General features: G+C 47.5%; 1 protein-coding gene across 1 annotated transcript in view; it reads right to left on the bottom strand.

The window, feature by feature from the left end:
* Positions 1 to 1191: 1191 nt before the first annotated feature.
* abcb7 (ATP-binding cassette, sub-family B (MDR/TAP), member 7) overlaps positions 1192 to 22482 on the bottom strand; it is a 62640-nt gene continuing 41349 nt past the window's right edge. The window contains exons 10-16 of the mRNA XM_065020015.1: positions 19799 to 19956; positions 19083 to 19246; positions 14971 to 15100; positions 14537 to 14708; positions 13132 to 13235; positions 5903 to 6010; positions 1192 to 3780 (exon numbers count right to left, since the gene is read on the bottom strand). Of these exons, the coding sequence (XP_064876087.1) occupies positions 3562 to 3780; positions 5903 to 6010; positions 13132 to 13235; positions 14537 to 14708; positions 14971 to 15100; positions 19083 to 19246; positions 19799 to 19956 (1055 nt within the window). The 3' untranslated portion in view covers positions 1192 to 3561. The remainder of the gene's footprint in view (positions 3781 to 5902; positions 6011 to 13131; positions 13236 to 14536; positions 14709 to 14970; positions 15101 to 19082; positions 19247 to 19798; positions 19957 to 22482) is intronic.

Raw genomic sequence — 22482 nt, 5'->3', positions numbered from 1 at the left:
CTATACACTGAGGAGAATATAAATTGAGGAGACTGAACTATAAAACGTGGAGACTATGGGGACGAACATTTAACAAACAGAGGTAGGACTATCAAATCAGGCACATTGGAAGGGTTCACCAAGTAAACTTGACTGGCAGGGAGGAGGAACCATGCAGGATGGCTGGTGTTATCAATAGAAAGACCCCTCAAACTTAAACTCTTCACCTCCAAACCAGTTCCACTGCTTTTTAAAAAATTGTACCCTTCTAAATCAGGGCCTGATTTAGACCTGGGACACCAGGTAGGTGATTCCTCTCTGACCAGGGTCTGATTTAGACCTGGGACACCAGGTGGGTGATTCTCCTCTAATCAGGGTCTGGTTTAGACCTGGGATACCAGGTAGGTGATTCCTCTCTGACCAGGGTCTGATTTAGACCTGGGACACCAGGTGGGTGATTCTCCTCTAATCAGGGTCTGGTTTAGACCTGGGACACCAGGTGGATGATTCCCTCCCATCTGATCAGGGACTGATTTAGACCTGGGACACCAGGTGGGTGATTCCCCTCTAATCAGGGACTGATTTAGACCTGGGACACCAGGTGGGTGATTGCTCTCTAATCAGGGACTGGTTTAGACCTGGGACACCAGGTGGGTGATTCCCCTCTAATCAGGGACTGGTTTAGACCTGGGACACCAGGTGGGTAATTCCCCTCTAATCAGGGACTGATTTAGACCTGGGACACCAGGTGGGTGATTGCTCTCTAATCAGGGACTGGTTTAGACCTGGGACACCAGGTAGGTGATTCCTCTCTGATCAGGGTCTGATTTAGACCTGGGACACCAGGTGGGTGATTCCCCTCTGATGAGGGACTGAGTTAGACCATGGACACCAGGAGGGTGCAAATAATGATCAGGTAGAAAACCAGCAGCAGGCTCCGGACCACGTTGTCAGAGTTGAATATCCCTGCTCTATACGGTGATTAGCTAGATCCCCCAATTATGACTCAGCAGGGGACAGGGAGGGTTAGGGTTTGTTTGAGTTTCAAACCTCAGCCTGACCTTCCACCTCACAGTTAAGAGATCATTCAGGGACAGAATGTTGGGGGCATGAGGTCACCTGATCAAACAGATTAAAATAACAGCCGTTTCTTTCAAGGGAAATCCTACAATGGACCCAAAATGTCTTGAATGATCGGTCACACACACAACATTAAGAAAGACATCCCCTTTATTGACTGACAGATCAATAGGAACAATATACTATAGGCACAAGAACGGCACTGCTCTCCAGTGCTTTTATAGAATTATACACATTACTGCTGTACAACAAGCCCAACTGGTATTCTGTTCTAACAAACTGTACATGACGACATCATGCAACATGGGCACTGATCTGACCAAAAAGCTCCCCTCAAATAACAAGGCAAGACAATACCTAACCCATGTGAATATCAGACCATTGTCAGACAATCTTTAATCTAGAACATAGTTGTTAGACAATCCAAAAGATACCATAAGTGTGCATTTAAGTAAAAGGTAGAAATTAATTGTGAATAGAATGCCCTCAGCTTCTTCAGACTAGCTTTATTCAAAACTCAAAGGCTGTGATCAATGCAGTACTATACAACGGGTGGGTCTAATCCTAAATTAAAACCAGATGCCAGTGTTCCAGATTCCAGTGTTCCAGATTCCGGTGTTCCAGATTCCAGCTGGTGTTTATTCCAGAAGTTCCCACCGGCTAAATCTATGACGTTAAAATGCCTATTTACTCGGTTCCATCTGCCTGAGCAATCCACTGTCTCATCAGCCCAGCCAGGCAATTTATATACTTGATCTCCACTATAAAAATCATCTAGACATTCTCATTTTCTTTTAGACTAAAATGTAGTTTTCAACAGTGGACATTTGTATAAAACTTTGTCTGTCCGACATTTTCAAGTGATTGTGTTGTTGAGACATTTTCTACGCCAAGGTGAAATCATTATCTCATTAGCTCATTGTTATTGATGTATCCAACTAAATGTCACTAGAAAACAGCTTAAACAAAATGCAGCTACAATTGTTATTCCGTCTGCTGTCTGTTTGACGTGACAGTAAGTTAGTCATAGTTGGCTAGCTAGCAAGGAATAAGAACCAATAGAACAAACGACCAGTCCGCTTGGGGTAGCAACCCGAAATGGGTGTCGGGACTTTATCTTATGGCAAATTTGAAATAGTATGAATGAATTCATCGAAATAACGTTTTTTTAATGAAAATATGTCAATCATTATTTCAATAGGTTGATAACCCGTTGTATAAAAGCGATAATGGAAGCCGTTGTTAAAAGGTTGTATTAGCTTATTGGCCTAACAACACGCGTACCAATATACCCTCCACTAAAACAGGTAGGACTCTTCAGTCAAAAACAAACTATAGCCAGCCAGTTTGATGTTCCTGACAAGTCATGTTCTCTGATAAAGATCTCTACTCAATAAACACAGGACAATTAATGATGAAGTCTAATATTCATTATTGGTAATAAATTCTCTTTAGCTAGGCGTGTGTGTTTTCTGCTCTAAAAGATTGAACCACCCACCAAGTAAATATACCTGGACAATGTGTGTTTGAGTCAGAAGCCATTTAACCCTGATTTAGAGATATATACACATCCTGAATATAAAACACCTACCAACCATAGGGAAGAACTAGTTAAAAATGTATTCAAATCAACATCAAGGCATCCATCTTCCTACAGGGGAACGCGGTCAGAAATACCTAATCCAAATACCTCCGGTTTCATCCCAAAAGGCACCCTTTTCCCTATATAGTGCACTACTTCAGACCAGGGCCTATAGGGCGTAGGGTGGCATTTGGTACAAGTCTTCAGAATGAAACAGACTCCTCATGTTGATCAGTAATGTTCTTACATGTCGTCGTCCTATACAGCACGACGTCGTCATCCTATACAGCACGACGTCGTCATCCTATACAGCACGACGTCGTCATCCTATACAGCACGACGTCCTCATCCTATACAGCACGACGTCGTCATCCTATACAGCACGACGTCGTCATCCTATACAGCACGACGTCGTCATCCTATACAGCACGACGTCGTCATCCTATACAGCACGACGTCCTCATCCTATACAGCACGACGTCGTCATCCTATACAGCACGACGTCCTCATCCTATACAGCACGACGTCCTCATCCTATACAGCACGACGTCCTCATCCTATACAGCACGACGTCGTCATCCTATACAGCACGACGTCGTCATCCTATACAGCACGATGTCCTCATCCTATACAGCACGACGTCGTCATCCTATACAAGGTCTCTTATGCTTGGTTTGAGGAGAGGATTGGCAGACGAACATTGCCTCTCTGCAGACATTAGCCAATGGCAGACAGCCTTGCTCCTCAAGTCTCCTCTTCGGGCACCAATCGCCTTCCCGGGAGGAGCAGGGGGAGGGGCTTGGCGTGGCAGGGGTGAGATGGAGAGCGGTGTAACGTAAAGTACTGAGCGCAGGTTGTCAGTGGACGGAGGAGGAAGGGAGGGACAGGTATTGAGGGAGGTGGCACCTCCTGGTCTCTCCTCAACAGGAGCAGTTCCCACAGCCCTTGACACTGTTCATGATCTCCTCCTGTAGTTTCTTCCTCTCCTCCTCCTTCTGGCTGAGTCTCTCTGGCTGCAGTTGCACCGGGCTGTTCTTAATGTTCAGTATCTTACTGTTCTGAGTGTTCCAAAGGTCAGCATACAGAGAGCCTGGAGTAGCCAGGAGAGAGTGGTGGTCCCCTCGCTCTGCTATCTTACCCTGGAGGAGGGGAGACAGAGGGGATTAAACTATTATAACATCTAGTCAGACTAAAGTCCCATATAAAAAGGACTTTGACACAGAATTAAGTATTGAATGGGAGACACACAGAATGAATGTTAATATCAAGTCTAGAGTGAAGAACAGAGTCAACTCTCCCTCTCCTCGTAACTGTTTCTACAGAGACTGTTTCTAACTCAGTGACTTAATGAGCTGAGACCACGGCGATGCGGCAACAGACCTCCTTCTCGCGACAACGACCTTCTGATCTCTCCATCTGACTGCCTCTGCTCCCGTAGGAACACAGGAAACATCAACAACTTTCAGAGCGCTACGACTCATCACACGACAAGCAAACCAGTCCCCAGCCTCTCTCCCCTTTCCCGGCCCCCCAGCCTCTCTCCCCTTTCCCGGCCCCAGCCTCTCTCCCCTTTCCCGGCCCCAGCCTCTCTCCCCTTTCCGGCCCCAGCCTCTCTCCCCTTTCCCGGCCCCAGCCTCTCTCCCTTTCCCGGCCCCAGCCTCTCTCCCCTTTCCCGGCCCCAGCCTCTCTCCCCTTTCCCGGCCCCAGCCTCTCTCCCCTTTCCCGGCCCCAGCCTCTCTCCCCTTTCCCGGCCCCAGCCTCTCTCCCCTTTCCCGGCCCCAGCCTCTCTCCCCTTTCCAGTCCCCAGCCTCTCTCCCCTTTCCAGTCCCCAGCCTCTCTCCCCTTTCCAGTCCCCAGCCTCTCTCCCCTTTCCAGTCCCCAGCCTCTCCTATAAGTAATATTGAGGCAGCTTATTGTAATGCTATCCTATAAGTACGCACTAAATCATTGGTCCACATGTTACACATGAAATATATTGAGGCAAAAATGACACAAACTAGTCTACAATTAGCAAAATAGCGACTCGAAAGGGCAAAAATAAACCATCTAACGACACACTTAGCAGTTCTAGTGGTCTGAGGCAAATCAGTAAATAAAGAGTGTTTTCAAGAGCAACTTCACTAACGATGGTTTTAACCATGTTCCTACGAAGGTTCCTACGATGAACACAGCCTTAAGATGCTTTTGGGAAAACCATGTGGTGCTCCTTCCTGTGGCCATTAAACAGTATGTGGTGCTCCTTCCTGTGGCCATTAAACAGTATGTGGTGCTCCTTCCTGTGGCCATTAAACAGTATGTGGTGCTCCTTCCTGTGGCCATTAAACAGTATGTGGTGCTCCTTCCTGTGGCCATTAAACAGTATGTGGTGCTCCTTCCTGTGGCCATTAAACAGTATGTGGTGCTCCTTCCTGTGGCCATTAAACAGTATGTGGTGCTCCTTCCTGTGGCCATTAAACAGTATGTGGTGCTCCTTCCTGTGGCCATTAAACAGTATGTGGTGCTCCTTCCTGTGGCCATTAAACAGTATGTGGTGCTCCTTCCTGTGTGTCTGGCCATTAAACAGTATGTGGTGCTCCTTCCTGTGTGTCTGGCCATTAAACAGTATGTGGTGCTCCTTCCTGTGTGTCTGGCCATTAAACAGTATGTGGTGCTCCTTGGATGTCTCAGGCTCTGCTCTGTTGTGTGTTGCAGGTTGTTCTGGTGTGTGCGTGTGCGTGTGTTGCAGGTTGTTCTGTTGTGTGTGTGTGTGCGCGTGTGTTGCAGGTTGTTCTGGTGTGTGTGTGTGCGCGTGTGTGTTGCAGGTTGTTCTGGTGTGTGTGTGTGTGTGCGCGTGTGTTGCAGGTTGTTCTGGTGTGTGTGTGTGCGCGTGCGCGTGCGTTGCAGGTTGTTCTGGTGTGTGTGTGTGTGTGTTGCAGGTTGTTCTTGTGGATGGAAATGTAGCTAGCTCGCTAACCAAATGCACCAAGACAGAGAAATGTTGGCAAAGGCCCAGATTTGGGACCTGAATGATATTGGAGGTAGAAGAAATCGTGGTTTACCAAAATCCTTAAAACACGTCCTCCAGTGATTAGACTTTTTCTGTCGATAAATGATATCCCAAGTATGGAATTACAGGAAAGTACTACTCCATAAAGTTCAGTTTATCAGTTTTACCCTTCAGCGTGTGTACTTTACTGTATTTATACTTGGGATATAGAAGATCGCTGGAGGACATCTTTAAGCTCCCTCTCTGGACGTATCGCTATGAGAAGGTCTTCCTACCTTGTTGAGTACGATGATCTCGTCTGCGTCTACGATGGTGGACAGTCTGTGAGCGATGAACACCGACGTCCGGTCCTGGACCAGACCCTTCATGGAATTAAGAATGTTCTAGAAGAAGTACACAGAATCACCATGAACTGTTAGAAATAGTTATAAAACAGCTTACAACAATAGGGACATCAAGTGTTAGAAATAGTTCTAGAAGGTTCCAGAACAGAGGGACATGAAATATTAGAAATGGTTCTAGAAGGTTCCAGAACAGAGGGACATCAAGTGTTAGAAATGGTTCTAGAAGGTTCCAGAACAGAGGAACATGAAATATTAGAAATGGTTCTAGAAGGTTCCAGAACAGAGGAACATGAAATGGTTCTAGAAGGTTCCAGAACAGAGGAACATGAAATGGTTCTAGAAGGTTCCAGAACAGAGGAACATGAAATGGTTCTAGAAGGTTCCAGAACAGAGGAACATGAAATGGTTCTAGAAGGTTCCAGAACAGAGGAACATGAAATGAAAGTCATTCAAGGGTTTTTCTTTATTAGTACTATTTTCTACATTGTAGAATAGTGAAGACAAACTATGAAATTACACATGGAATCATGTAGTACAAAAAAAAAAAAAAGTGTTAAACAAATCAAAATATATTTTAACATTTGAGATTCTTCAAAAGTAGCCACCCTTTGCCTTGATGACAGCTTTGCACACTCTTGGCATTATCTCAACCAGCTTCACGAGGTAGTCACCTGGAATGCATTTCAATTAACAGGTGTGCTGTGTTACATTTGAGGATTTCTTTCCTTCTTAATGTGTTTTAGCCAATCAGTTGTGTTGTGACAAGGTAGGAGTGGTACACAGAAGATGGTCTTTTACCAAATAGGGCTAAGTCCATATTATGGCAAGAACAGCTCAAATAAGCAAAGAGAAACGCCAGTCCATCATTACTTTAAGACATGAGTCAGTCAATGTGGAAAATTTCAAGAACTTTAAAAGTTTCTTCAAGTGCAGTCGCAAAAACCATCAAGACCTATGATGCAACTGGCTCTCATGAGGACCGCCACAGGAAAGGAAGACCCAGAGTTACCTCTGCTGCAGAGGATACGTTCATTAGTTATCAGCCTCAGAAATTGCAGCCCAAATAAATGCTTCAGAGTTCAAGTGACACGTCTCAACATCAACTGTTCAGAGGAGACTGTGTGAATCAGGCCTTCATGGTCAACTTGCTACAAAGGAACCACTACTAAAGGACACCAATAAGAAGAAGAGACTACTTGGGCCGAGATAAACAAGCAAAGGACAGACCGATGGACATTCTGTCCTTTGATTTTTGGTTCCAACCGCTGTGTCTTTGTGAGACACATAGTAGGTGAACGGATGACCTCTGCATGTGTGGTTCCCACCGTGAAGCATGGAGGTGGTGGTGTGATGTCTCTGTGAGACACATAGTAGGTGAACGGGTGACCTCTGCATGTGTGGTTCCCACCGTGAAGCATGGAGGTGGTGGTTTGGGGGTGCTTTGCTGGTCAGTGATTTATTTAGAATTCAAGGCCCATTTAACCAGCATGGCTACCACAGCATTTTGCAGTGATACGCCATCCCATCTAGTTTGCGCTTAGTGGGAATATCATTTGTTTTTCAACAGGACAATGAGCCTCCTTCACTCACGCCGCCAAGCTTACCCTAGTAAAACTGACGATCCTACCGATCCTCGACTTCGGCGATGTCATCTACAAAATGGCTTCCAACACTCTACTCAGCAAACTGGATGCAGTTTATCACAGTGCCATCCGTTTTGTCACTAAAGCACCTTATACCACCCACCACTGCGACTTGTATGCTCTAGTCGGCTGGCCCTCGCTACATATTCGTCGCCAGACCCACTGGCTCCAGGTCATCTACAAGTCCATGCTAGGTAAAGCTCCGGCTTATCTCAGTTCACTGGTCAAGATGGCAACACCCACCCGTAGCACACGCTCCAGCAGGTGTATCTCACTGATCATCCCTAAAGCCAACACCTCATTTGGCCGCCTTTCGTTCCAGTTCTCTGCTGCCTGTGACTGGAACGAATTGCAAAAATCGCTGAAGTTGGAGACTTTTATCTCCCTCACCAACTTCAAACATCAGCTATCTGAGCAGCTAACCGATCGCTGCAGCTGTACATAGTCTATCGGTAAATAGCCCACCCATTTTCACCTACCTCATCCCCATACTGTTTTTATTTATTTACTTTTCTGCTCTTTTGCACACCAATATCTCTACCTGTACATGACCATCTGATCATTTATCACTCCAGTGTTAATCTGCAAAATTTTAATTATTCACCTACCTCCTCATGCCTTTTGCACACAATTTATATAGACTCCCCTTTTTTTTCCTACTGTGTTATTGACTTGTTAATTGTTTACTCCATGTGTAACTCTGTGTTGTCTGTTCACACTGCTATGCTTTATCTTGGTCACAGTTGCAAATGAGAACTTGTTCTCAACTAGCCTACCTGGTTAAATAAAGGTGAAATAAAAAAATAAAAATATATATTTTTAAAACACCTCCAGGCTGTGTAAGGGCTATTTGACCAAGAAGGAGAGTGATGGAGTGCTGCATCAGATGACCTGGCCTCCACAACCCATTTCAAAATCAAATTTTATTGGTCACGTACAGATGTTATTTGGCTGTAACGAAATGCTTGTGCTTCTAGCTCCGACAGTGCAGTAATATCTAACAAATTACACAATATATACCCAATACACACAAATGTAAGTAGGAAGGAATTAAGACTTTATACACACGGACAAACAATGTCAAAGTAGAACTGACTAAGATACACCCGAATAGTATTGTTGGATTCTGGGGTAAACTTAGAGGCGCATCAGTTACAAATGAGACACGAGGGGGGGCACCATAATGAGACACGAGGGGGGAGGCACCATAATGAGACACGAGGGGGCGGCACCATAATGAGACACGAGGGGGAGGCACCATAATGAGACACGAGGGGGAGGCACCATAATGAGACACGAGGGGGAGGCACCATACTGAGACACGAGGGGGGCACCATAATGAGACACGAGGGGGGCACCATAATGAGACACGAGGGGGGCACCATAATGAGACACGAGGGGGGCACCATAATGAGACACGAGGGGGGCACCATAATGAGACACGAGGGGGGCCCATAATGAGACACGGGGGGTCATAATGAGACACGGGGGGTCATAATGAGACACGGGGGGTCATAATGAGACACGGGGGTCATAATGAGACACGGGGGGGTCATAATGAGGGGGTCATAATGAGACACGGGGTCATAATGAGACACGGGGGTCGTAATGAGACACGGGGGTCGAATGAGACACGGGGGTCGAATGAGACACGGGGGTCGTAATGAGACACGGGGGGCGAATGAGACACGGGGGCGAATGAGACACGGGGGCGAATGAGACACGGGGGGCGAATGAGACACGGGGGCGAATGAGACACGGGGGCGTAATGAGACACGGGGGGCGAATGAGACACGGGGGGGTCTAATGAGACACGGGGGGTCTAATGAGACACGGGGGGTCTAATGAGACACGGGGGGTCGAGACACGGGGGGTCTAATGAGACACGGGGTCTAATGAGACACGGGGGTCTAATGAGACACGGGGGGCTAATGAGACACGGGGGCCTAATGAGACACGGGGGTCATAATGAGACACGGGGGTCATAATGAGACACGGGGGGTCATAATGAGACAAGGGGGCATAATGAGACACGGGGCGAATGAGACACGGGGGGCGAATGAGACACGGGGGGCATAATGAGACACGGGGGCGTAATGAGACACGGGGATCATAATGAGACACGAGGGGGCGAATGAGACACGGGGGACGTAATGAGACACGGGGGGCATATAATGAGACACAGGGGGCATAATGAGACACAGGGGGGCATAATGAGACACGGGGGGCATAATGAGACACGGGGGGCATAATGAGACACGGGGGGGGCATAATGAGACACGGGGGGCATAATGAGACACGGGGGGCATAATGAGACACGGGGGGCATAATGAGACACGGGGGGCATAATGAGACACGGGGGGCATAATGAGACACGGGGGGCATAATGAGACACGGGGGGCATAATGAGACACGGGGGCATAATGAGACACGGGGGGGCATAATGAGACACGGGGGGCATAATGAGACACGGGGGCATAATGAGACACGGGGGCATAATGAGAGACGGGGGGTCATAATGAGACAAGGGGGGCGTAATGAGACACGGGGGGCATAATGAGACACGGGGGGCGTAATGAGACACGGGGGCGAATGAGACACGGGGGGCGAATGAGACACGGGGGCGAATGAGACACGGGGGGCGAATGAGACACGGGGGGTCATAATGAGACACGGGGGGGTCATAATGAGACACGGGGTCATAATGAGACACGGGGGTCATAATGAGACACGGGGGCATATAATGAGACACGGGGGGTAATGAGACACGGGGAGGGGGCGTAATGAGACACGGGGAGGGGGCGTAATGAGACACGGGGAGGGGGCGAATGAGACACGGGGAGGGGGCGAATGAGACACGGGGGGGGGCGAATGAGACACGGGGAGGGGGCGAATGAGACACGGGGAGGGGGCGAATGAGACACGGGGGAGGGGGCGTAATGAGACACGAGGGGAGGGGGGCGTAATGAGACACGAGGGGAGGGGGCGAATGAGACACGAGGGGAGGGGGCGTAATGAGACACGAGGGGAGGGGGGCGAATGAGACACGAGGGGAGGGGGCGTAATGAGACACGAGGGGAGGGGGGGCGAATGAGACACGAGGAGGGGGCGAATGAGACACGAGGGGGGAGGGGGCGAATGAGACACGAGGGGGGAGGGGGCGAATGAGACACGAGGGGGGAGGGGTGGCGAATGAGACACGAGGGGGAGGTGGCGTAATGAGACACGAGAGGGGGAGGGGGCGAATGAGACACGAGGGGGAGGGGGCGAATGAGACACGAGGGGAGGGGGCGAATGAGACACGAGGGGGGCGAATGAGACACGAGGGGGGCGAATGAGACACGAGGGGGGCGAATGAGACACGAGGGGAGGGGGCGAATGAGACACGAGGGGGCGAATGAGACACGAGGGGGGGCATAATGAGACACGAGGGGGGCATAATGAGACACGGGGGGCATAATGAGACACGGGGGGCATATAATGAGACACGGGGAGGGGGCGAATGAGACACGGGGAGGGGGCGAATGAGACACGGGGAGGGGGCGAATGAGACACGGGGAGGGGGCGAATGAGACACGGGGAGGGGGCGAATGAGACACGGGGAGGGGGCGAATGAGACACGAGGGGAGGGGGCGTAATGAGACACGAGGGGAGGGGGCGTAATGAGACACGAGGGGAGGGGGCGTAATGAGACACGAGGAGGGGGGCGTAATGAGACACGAGGGGAGGGGGCGTAATGAGACACGAGGGGAGGGGGCGAATGAGACACGAGGGGGGAGGGGGCGTAATGAGACACGAGGGGGGAGGGGGCGAATGAGACACGAGGGGGGAGGGGGCGAATGAGACACGAGGGGGAGGGGGCGAATGAGACACGAGGGGGGAGGGTGGCGTAATGAGACACGAGGGGGAGGGGGCGAATGAGACACGAGGGGGAGGGGGCGAATGAGACACGAGGGGGAGGGGGCGAATGAGACACGAGGGGGAGGGGGCGAATGAGACACGAGGGGGGCGAATGAGACACGGGGGGCCTAATGAGACACGGGGGAACCAATGAGACACGGGGGAACCAATGAGACACGGGGGGCCTAATGAGACACGGGGGGCTAATGAGACACGGGGGGCTAATGAGACATGGGGGAACCAATGAGACATGGGGGAACCAATGAGACATGGGGGAACCAATGAGACATGGGGGGAACCAATGAGACATGGGGGGAACCAATGAGACATGGGGGAACCAATGAGACATGGGGGGAACCAATGAGACATGGGGGAACCAATGAGACATGGGGGAACCAATGAGACATGGGGGCTAATGAGACATGGGGGAACCAATGAGACATGGGGGCCTAATGAGACATGGGGGCCTAATGAGACATGGGGGCCTAATGAGACATGGGGGGCTAATGAGACATGGGGGGCTAATGAGACATGACATGGGGGCTAATGAGACATGACATGGGGGCTAATGAGACATGGGGGGCTAATGAGACATGGGGGCTAATGAGACATGGGGGCTAATGAGACATGGGGGCGTTTGGAAAAGCATTCCATTTACATTTACATTTAAGTCATTTAGCAGACGCTCTTATCCAGAGCGACTTACAAATTGGTGCATTCACCTTATGACATCCAGTGGAGCAGCCACTTTACAATAGTGCATCTAAATCTTTTAAGGGGGTGAGAAGGATTACTTTATCCTATCCTAGGTATTCCTTAAAGAGGTGGGGTTTCAGGTGTCTCCGGAAGGTGGTGATTGACTCCGCTGTAGATGCAGGTGAAGCTGGTTGAGAGAAATCTTTGCACACTCTTGGCAGTCATCAAGGTTAAGGGAGGCTTTTTGAAGAATCAATATATAAAATAAAATATATTTTGATTTGTTTTAACACTTTTTTGGTAACTACATGATTCCATAGGTGTTATTTCATAGTTTTGATGTCTTCACTATAATTCCACAGTGTAGAAAATAGTAAAAATAAAGAAATCTGTGACATATTTGGCTGTTTCCGCTGCATAACAGGTAGAAGTTGTCACTTTTCAGGTTTATAAGAAGTGACTGCTAAATGCTAACTCCCATTCGTATAAGCTGGTTAGCATAGCTAGCATACAGAAATCGGTGGTGGTCGTCAGATTGGTAACGACGGCTGAACATGTGTTGGGGTTGACATCCATACAAGCATTATACTCCCATTTTGACTTCAACATAAACAATAGCCTAATTTTGCTGGGGGGGAAATGGTTTCCATGGCAATTCCATTGTTTTGGTCGAGTTCCATTGACCTCTTTACTGCATCTATTATAAATAGTTCTAGAATGTTGTAGAGAAACAGGAAGTAAAGAAAAGTACACCTAATTCAGTATGAAACTATAACAGGACATGTGGCCTGTTCTCTCCAACTTCAGGGCACAGTGAACTCTATCCCCTAACATCTACGCAGCTGATTGGTGAACAGAGTTGAGCTGCAGAAGAGACAACAGCTGATTCTGTGTGTGTGTGTGTGTGTGTGGGGGGGTTACCTCCTCAGTGATAGAGTCCAGTGAGGAGGTAGCTTCGTCATACAGCAGAATAGGAGGGTTCTTCAGTATGGCCCTGGCTATGGCCACACGCTGCTTCTCCCCACCTGAAACACACACAGCAAGTCAATAATGCTGTCTTGACACACACAGCAAGTCAATAATGCTGCCTTGACACACACAGCAAGTCAATAATGCTGTCTTGACACACACAGCAAGTCAATAATGCTGTCTTGACACAAACGGCAACAGACAGGACAGAAAGCAAACACATATCTAGAACCAGGTGAGACTGGTAGATATAGAAAGCCCCAGTAGTAACTACACCAGTCAGACTTGTACATATAGAAAGCCCCAGTAGTAACTACACCAGTCAGACTGGTAGATATAGAAAGCCCCAGTAGTAACAGTAAGAGAAGAGCACAGTAGAACAGCCTTGGACTCTGACAAACTCATGTTAACACGGGCTTCAGTCACGTCCTCATCAACACTAGATACCAGACTGGAGGCCTCTCCTGGTCCCTCTTTACTAGACAACTAGCTTCACAACACTAGATACCAGACTGGAGGCCTCTCCTGGTCCCTCTATACTAGACAACTAGCTTCAGTCACATCCTCAACACTAGATACCAGACTGGAGGCCTCTCCTAGTCCCTCTATACTAGACAACTAGCTTCAGTCACATCCTCAACACTAGATACCAGACTGGATGCCTCTCCTGGTCCCGCTCTACTAGACAACTAGCTTCACAACACTAGATACCAGACTGGAGGCCTCTCATGGTCCCTCTATACTAGACAACTAGCTTCACAACACTAGATACCAGACTGGAGGCCTCTCATGGTCCCTCTATACTAGACAACTAGCTTCACAACACTAGATACCAGACTGGAGGCCTCTCATGGTCCCTCTATACTAGACAACTAGCTTCACAACACTAGATACCAGACTGGAGGCCTCTCCTAGTCCCTCTATACTAGACAACTAGCTTCACAACACTAGATACCAGACTGGAAGCCTCTCCTGGTCCCTCTATACTAGACAACTAGCTTCACAACACTAGATACCAGACTGGAGGCCTCTCATGGTCCCTCTATACTAGACAACTAGCTTCACAACACTAGATACCAGACTGGAGGCCTCTCATGGTCCCTCTATACTAGACAACTAGCTTCACAACACTAGATACCAGACTGGAGGCCTCTCCTGGTCCCTCTACACTAGACAGTCAGTTAGTTAGTTCTCTCTAAAGCACTGGCTGTAATTCGTTGTCTTTGAATGGTGTTTGGAAGATTATCAAGGTTAAAGTTGAATCATTTCAAACAAAGATGATTATGGCTTTAAAAGCAGTCTATTACCATGTTATCTGTCCAAAGACAGCCGTGCCAAGCATCTCCCCTGTCCCTACCTGACAGTTTGAGTCCCCTCTCCCCGACCTGAGTCTCGTATCCGTGGGGCATCCTGAGAATGGCGTCGTGGATCCCTGCCAGCCGTGCCACCTGGTACACCTCCTCTGGCGTGGCGTTCATGTTCCCGTACTGAAGGTTGTAGAAGATGGTGTTGTGGAAGAGCACTGCATCCTGGGTAGGAAGGAAGGGGTAGAGAGAGCGACAGAGCGAGCGAGAAGAGGAAACAGTACAGTCAATCAATACCGTCAGCTCAACTTGAGGAGAGGACGCGCCGGGAGAGGACAAAATAAAGTGATGTAACACACTGAACAAAGAAAAACTGTTCTTTCAACATCTGACCCCTGACCTTGTGAGAGTTTGTTGTCCGAGTTTATTGTTGTCCAATTCAACTTAATAAAGGATCAGTAAGTTCATCTAATCAAGGTAGTTGTACCTGTGGTACCACCCCTACGGCCCGTCGCAGACTGTCCAGTCCAACGTCCCTGATGTTCTGTCCAGCGATGTAGATGTTCCCCTTCTGGGGCTCGTAAAACCGGAACAGCATACGCATTATGGTGCTCTTCCTGAAACACAGAACCATGGTTACTATGGTGCTCTTCCTGAAACACAGAACCATGGTTACTATGGTGCTCTTCCTGAAACACAGAACCATTAGTATGGTGCTCTTCCTGAAACACAGAACCATTAGTATGGTGCTCTTCCTGAAACACAGAACCATGATTACTATGGTGCTCTTCCTGAAACACAGAACCATGGTTACTATGGTGCTCTTCCTGAAACAACACAGAACCATGGTTACTATGGTGCTCTTCCTGAAACAACATAGAACCATTAGTATGGTGCTCTTCCTGAAACACAGAACCATGGTTACTATGGTGCTCTTCCTGAAACACAGAACCATGGTTACTATGGTGCTCTTCCTGAAACACAGAACCATGGTTACTATGGTGCTCTTCCTGAAACACAGAACCATTAGTATGGTGCTCTTCCTGAAACACAGAACCATGGTTACTATGGTGCTCTTCCTGAAACACAGAACCATTAGTATGGTGCTCTTCCTGAAACACAGAACCATGGTTACTATGGTGCTCGTCCTGAAACAACACAGAACCATGGTTACTATGGTGCTCTTCCTGAAACACAGAACCATGGTTACTATGGTGCTCTTCCTGAAACACAGAACCATGGTTACTATGGTGCTCTTCCTGAAACAACATAGAACCATTAGTATGGTGCTCTTCCTGAAACACAGAACCATGGTTACTATGGTGCTCTTCCTGAAACACAGAACCATGGTTACTATGGTGCTCGTCCTGAAACAACACAGAACCATGGTTACTATGGTGCTCTTCCTGAAACACAGAACCATGATTACTATGGTGCTCTTCCTGAAACAACACAGAACCATGGTTACTATGGTGCTCTTCCTGAAACAACACAGAACCATGGTTACTATGGTGCTCTTCCTGAAACAACACAGAACCATGGTTACTATGGTGCTCTTCCTGAAACAACACAGAACCATGGTTACTATGGTGCTCTTCCTGAAACAACACAGAACCATGGTTACTATGGCGCTCTTCCTGAAACAACACAGAACCATGGTTACTATGGCGCTCTTCCTGAAACAACACCGAACCATGGTTACTATGGTGCTCTTCCTGAAACACCACAGAACCATGATTACTATGGCGCTCTTCCTGAAACAACACAGAACCATGGTTACTATGGTGCTCTTCCTGAAACACAGAACCATGGTTACTATGGTGCTCTTCCTGAAACACAGAACCATGATTACTATGGTGCTCTTCCTGAAACAACACAGAACCATGGTTACTATGGTGCTCTTCCTGAAACAACACAGAACCATGGTTACTATGGTGCTCTTCCTGAAACAACACAGAACCATGGTTACTATGGTGCTCTTCCTGAAACAACACAGAACCATGGTTACTATGGTGCTCTTCCTGAAACAACACAGAACCATGGTTACTATGGTGCTCTTCCTGTACAACACAGAACCATGGTTACTATGGCGCTCTTCCTGAAACACAGAACCATGGTTACTATGGCGCTCTTCCTGAAACAACACAGAACCATGGTTACTATGGCGCTCTTCCTGAAACAACACAGAACCATGATTACTATGGCGCTCTTCCTGAAACACCACAGAACCATGATTACTATGGCGCTCTTCCTGAAACACCACAGAACCATGATTACTATGGCGCTCTTCCTGAAACACCACAGAACCATGATTACTATGGCGCTCTTCCTGAAACACCACAGAACCATGATTACTATGGCGCTCTTCCTGAAACAACACAGAACCATGGTTACTATGGCGCTCTTCCTGAAACACCACAGAACCATGATTACTATGGCGCTCTTCCTGAAACAACACATAACCATGGTTACTATGGTGCTCTTCCTGAAACACCACAGAACCATGGTTACTATGGTGCTCTTCCTGAAACAACACAGAACCATGGTTACTATGGTGCTCTTCCTGAAACACCACAGAACCATGGTTACTATGGTGCTCTTCCTGAAACAACACAGAACCATGGTTACTATGGTGCTCTTCCTGAAACAACACAGAACCATGGTTACTATGGTGCTCTTCCTGTACAACACAGAACCATGGTTACTATGGTGCTCTTCCTGAAACAACACAGAACCATGGTTACTATGGTGCTCTTCCTGAAACACCACAGAACCATGGTTACTATGGTGCTCTTCCTGAATGTAGAATCAATGACTTTTGGGAAATAGGACTGACATAAATATAGTAGAGAGAATAAACTTGCAGAGCGAAGCTAAATAAGGGTTTAAGGGTTAAAACAACAATCTGGACCGGATTCGTTAAATATAGGTTAGGACAATAAGAGGCACATTTCCACTAGAACAGATTAGTGAAGCAGCCGTCCAATTATGTACCAATTAGAGCTGTTTAAATAAGGGTTTCTACAGAGAGATTTCACACCCATTGACCACATTTGCACGCACACCAATATCCCATTATTACTGCCATTTGGTAGGCCCTATTACTGCCATTTGGTAGGCCCTATTACTGCCATTTGGTAGGCCCTATTACTGCCATTTGGTAGGCCCTATTACTGCCATTTGGTAGGCCCTATTACTGCCATTTGGTAGGCCCTATTACTGCCATTTGGTAGGCCCTATTACTGCCATTTGGTAGGCCCTATTACTATCATTTGGTAGGCCCTATTATAATGACTGCCATTTGGTAGGCCCTATTACTGCCATTTGGTAGGCCCTATTACTGCCATTTGGTAGGCCCTATTACTATCATTTGGTAGGCCCTATTATAATGACTGCCATTTGGTAGGCCCTATTACTATCATTTGGTAGGCCCCTAGAAGGGGTGCGTCGCTTGAGTGGGTTGAGTCACTGATGTGATCTTCCTGTCTGGGTTGGCGTCCCCCCTTGGGTTGTGCCGTGGCGGAGATCTTTGTGGGCTATACTCGGCCTTGTCTCAGGATGGTAAGTTGGTGGTTGAAGATATCCCTCTATTGGTGTGGGGGCTGTGCTTTGGCAAAGTGGGTGGGGTTATATCCTTCCTGTTTGGCCCTGTCCGGGAGTATCATCGGATGGGGCCACAGTGTCTCCTGACCCCTTCCCGTCTCAGCCTCCACTATTTATGCTGCAGTAGTTTATGTGTCGGGGGGCTAAGGTCAGTCTGTTATATCTGGAGTATTTCTCCTGTCTTATCCGGTGTCCTGTGTGAATTTCAGTATGCTCTCTCTAATTCTCTCTTTCTCTCGGAGGACCTGAGCCCTAGGACCATGCCTCAGGACTACCTGGCATGATGACTCCTTGCTGTCCCCAGTCCACCTGGCCGTGCTGCTGCTCCAGTTTCAACTGTTCTGCCTGCGGCTATGGAACCCTGACCTGTTCACCGGATGTGCTCCCTGTCCCAGACCTGCTGTTTTCAACTCTCTAGAGACAGCAGGAGCGGTAGAGATACTCCTAATGATCGGCTATGAAAAGCCAAACAACATTTACTCCTGAGGTGCTGACTTGCTGGTCATCTATGAACATTTGAACATCTTGGCCATGTTCTGTTATAATCTCCACCCGGCACAACCAGAAGAGGACTGGTCATCCTTCATAGCCTGGTTCCTCTCTAGGTTTCTTCCTAGGTTCTGGCCTTTCTAGGGAGTTTTTCCTAGCCACAGTGCTTCCCAAGTTCTGACATTTGGGTCGGCCATTTGTTTGTCAACTGTAGTTAGATACATGCAGCTTCTCCCTGGGCCCTATGACACCAGATGAAGTAGTGCTCACCAGAACAACATCTTAATTCTATCAATGTAACACCGGTAAAGTTGTCTGTTTCATTTAGATGCCGAGAGAATAGGCAATAACTCCAAAACATATTGGTCCTGGGAAACATGTCCAATGTCATCAGTTTGACCGGTTTTAAGGAAATGAAAAGCTGAGACAACTATGAAATATTTCTGACCAGTGCATTTCATACGACCATTTCAGACAGGTCAAGGCCTTTCTAAACGAGTACCTTACCCTGATCCGCTCCCTCCTACGATGGCCACCTTCTTCCCAGCCGGCACCTGGAAGGAGACGCCCTCTAGAACCTTCTGTCCTTCCAGGTACTCAAAGTAGACATCCTCAAACCTGATGGTGGCTTCTTGAGGGGTGACGGAGAGAGGAGGGGCCAGATCTGTCTCCTAGAGTAGAGAGACAAGAGAGTTAGGATAGACTACTTACTATAGACTAGGGGGGGGGGGGGGTCACAGGAGGACAGGGGCCAGCTCCTTCACCTGTAGACAGACACACGAGAGGAACTAGTACAGGACTATAAGTATAGAACCTTTAGGATTACTGTGTGCAGCTGGTCAGTAATTACAGTGTTCTAGAACTGGACTATAATTATAGAACCTTTAGGAATACTGTGTACAGCTGGTCAGTAATTACAGTGTTCTAGAACTGGACTATAAGTATAGAACCTTTAGGATTACTGTGTACAGCTGGTCAGTAATTACAGTGTTCTAGAACTGGACTATAAGTATAGAACCTTTAGGATTACTGTGTACAGCTGGTCAGTAATTACAGTGTTCTAGAACTGGACTATAAGTATAGAACCTTTAGGATTACTGTGTACAGCTAGTCAGTAATTACAGTGTTCTAGATAGATCTTAGCTCTAGCCCAGCACAAGGTGGGCTCTGAGTCAAAAGAAGTGCACTACATAGGGAATAAGGGTGCAATTGGTATGTGTTACCTTGATCTTGGTGTCAATACTGAGCAGTGTGAAGAGTGTATTCATGTCGATCAGGGCCTGGCGTGTCTCTCTGTACACGGTGCCCAGGAAGTTAAGAGGCAGAGAGAGCTGGAACAGCAGACCATTCACCATCACCAGGTCTCCTACTGTCATAGAGCCTGTCAACAATATCAACACACTGTCAAACTTCCACAGCTACTTAAAGGAGGAATGTTGATTTTGTAATGTCAGATGATGTGGACCAAATCACAACACCGATTAAAGGGTTCTCTATCTTTCTATTAGGGTTAGTTAGTAGGGGTTAGACTAACCGGTCATGATGCCCTTGGTAGCCATCACCTTTAGTTACGGTTAGTTACAGTTGAAGTCAGAAGTTTACATACACTTAGGTTGGAGTCATTAAACTTGTTTTTCAACTACTCCACACATTTCTTGTTAACAAACTATTGTTTTGGTAAGTTGGTTAGGACATCTACTTTGTGCATGACACAAGTCATTTTTCCAACAATTGTTTACAGACAGATTATTTCACTGTATCACAATACCAGTGGGTCAGAAGTTTACATACACTAAGTTGACTGTGCCTTTAAAACAGCTTGGAAAATTTCAGAAAATTATGTCAATTAGCCTATCAGAAGCTTCTAAAGCCATGACATCATTTGAGTCAATTGGAGGTGTACCTGTGGATGTATTTCAAGGCCTACCTTCAAACTCAGTGCCTCTTTGCTTGACATCATGGGAAAAACAAAAGAAATCAGCAAAGATCTCAGAACTAAAAATTATAGACCTCCAGTCCGGTTCATCCTTGGGAGCAATTTCCAAACGCTTGAAGATACCACGTTCATCTGTACAAACAATAGTACGCAAGTATAAACACCATGGGACCACGCAGCTGTCATACCACTCAGGAAGGAGACGCGTTCTGTCTCCTAGAGATTAATGTACTGTGGTGTTAAAAGTGCAAATCAATCCCAGAACAACAGCAAAGGACCTTGTGAAGATGCTGGAGGAAACAGGTACAAAAGTATCTATATCCACAGTAAAACGAGTCCTATATCGACATAACCTGAAAGGCCGCTCAGCAAGGAAGAAGCCACTGCTCCAAAACCTCCATAAAAAAGCCAGACTACGGTTTGCAACTGAACATGGGGACAAAGATCGTACTTCTTGGAGGAATGACCTCTGGTCTGATGAAACAAAAATATACCTGTTCGGCCATAATGTAAATTGTTATGTTTGGAGGAAAAAGGGGGAGGCTTGCAAGCCAAAGAACACCATCCCAACCGTGAAGGACAGGGGTGGCAGCATCATGTTGTGGGGGTGGCAGCATCATGTTGTGGGGGTGCTTTGCTGCAGGAGGGACTGAGTGCACTTCACAAAATAGATGGCATCATGAGGCACAGAAATTATGTGGATATATTGAAGCAACATCTCAAGACATCAGTCAGGAAGTTAAAGCTTGGTTGTAAATGGGTCTTCCAAATTGACAATGACCCCAAGCATACTTCCAAAGTTGTGGCAAAATGGCTTAAGGACAACAAAGTCAAGGTATTGGAGTGTCCATCACAAAGCCCTGACCTCGAGCCTATAGAACATTTCTGGGCAGAACTGAAAAAGCGTGTGAGAGCAAGGAGGCCTACAAACCTGACTCAGTTACACCAGCTCTGTCAGGAGGAATGGGCCAATATTTACCCATCTTATTTTGGGAAGCTTGAGGAAGGCTACCTGAAACGTTTGACCCAAGTTAAACAATTTAAAGGCCATTCTACCAAATACTAATTAAATGTATGTCAACTTCTGACCCACTGGGAATGTGATGAAAGAAATAAAAGCTCCAATAAAACATTCTCTCTACTATTATTCTGACATTTCACATTCTTAAAATAAAGTGGTAATCCTAACGGACCTAAAACAGGGAATTTTTACTAGGATTAAAAGTCAGGAATTGTGAAAAACTGAGTTTAAATGTTTTTGGCTAAGGTGTATGTAGACTTCTGACTTCAACTGTAGGGTGTAGGGGTTAGTTAGGGTGTAGGGGCAGTTAGGGTGTAGGGGCAGTTAGGGTGTAGGGGCAGTTAGGTGTAGGGGGCAGTTAGGGTGTAGGGGCAGTTAGGGGCAGTTAGGGGGCAGTTAGGGTCTAAGGTGTATGTAGTTAGGGTGTAGGGGTTAGTTAGGGGGCAGTTAGGGGGCAGTTAGGGTGTAGGGGTTAGTTAGGGGGCAGTTAGGGGGCAGTTAGGGGGCAGTTAGGGGGTAGGTAGAAACATCTGCCACGCTGATCCTCAACACTGGAGCTCCCCAGGGGTGTGTGTGCAGTCCCCTCCTGTACTCCCTGTTCACACACGACTGCACAACGCCAACACCATCATTAAGTTTGTTAGTGGCAGTAGGTAGCCTTGTGATAAGAGCGTTGGGACAGTAACCGAAAGCTCGAAATCCCCGAGCTGACAAGGTAAAAATCTGTCGTTCTGCCCCTGAACAAGGCACTGTTCCCAGACCAGTTAACCCACTGTTCCCAGACCAGTTAACCCACTGTTCCCAGACCAGTTAACCCACTGTTCCCAGACCAGTTAACCCACTGTTCCCAGACCAGTTAACCCACTGTTCCCAGACCAGTTAACCCCCTGTTCCCAGACCAGTTAACCCCCTGTTCCCAGACCAGTTAACCCCCTGTTCCCAGACCAGTT

This window comes from Oncorhynchus nerka, linkage group LG6 (assembly GCF_034236695.1).
Source record: "Oncorhynchus nerka isolate Pitt River linkage group LG6, Oner_Uvic_2.0, whole genome shotgun sequence".
NCBI lineage: Eukaryota > Metazoa > Chordata > Actinopteri > Salmoniformes > Salmonidae > Oncorhynchus > Oncorhynchus nerka.
This window is presented reverse-complemented; position numbering and strand designations above follow the sequence as displayed.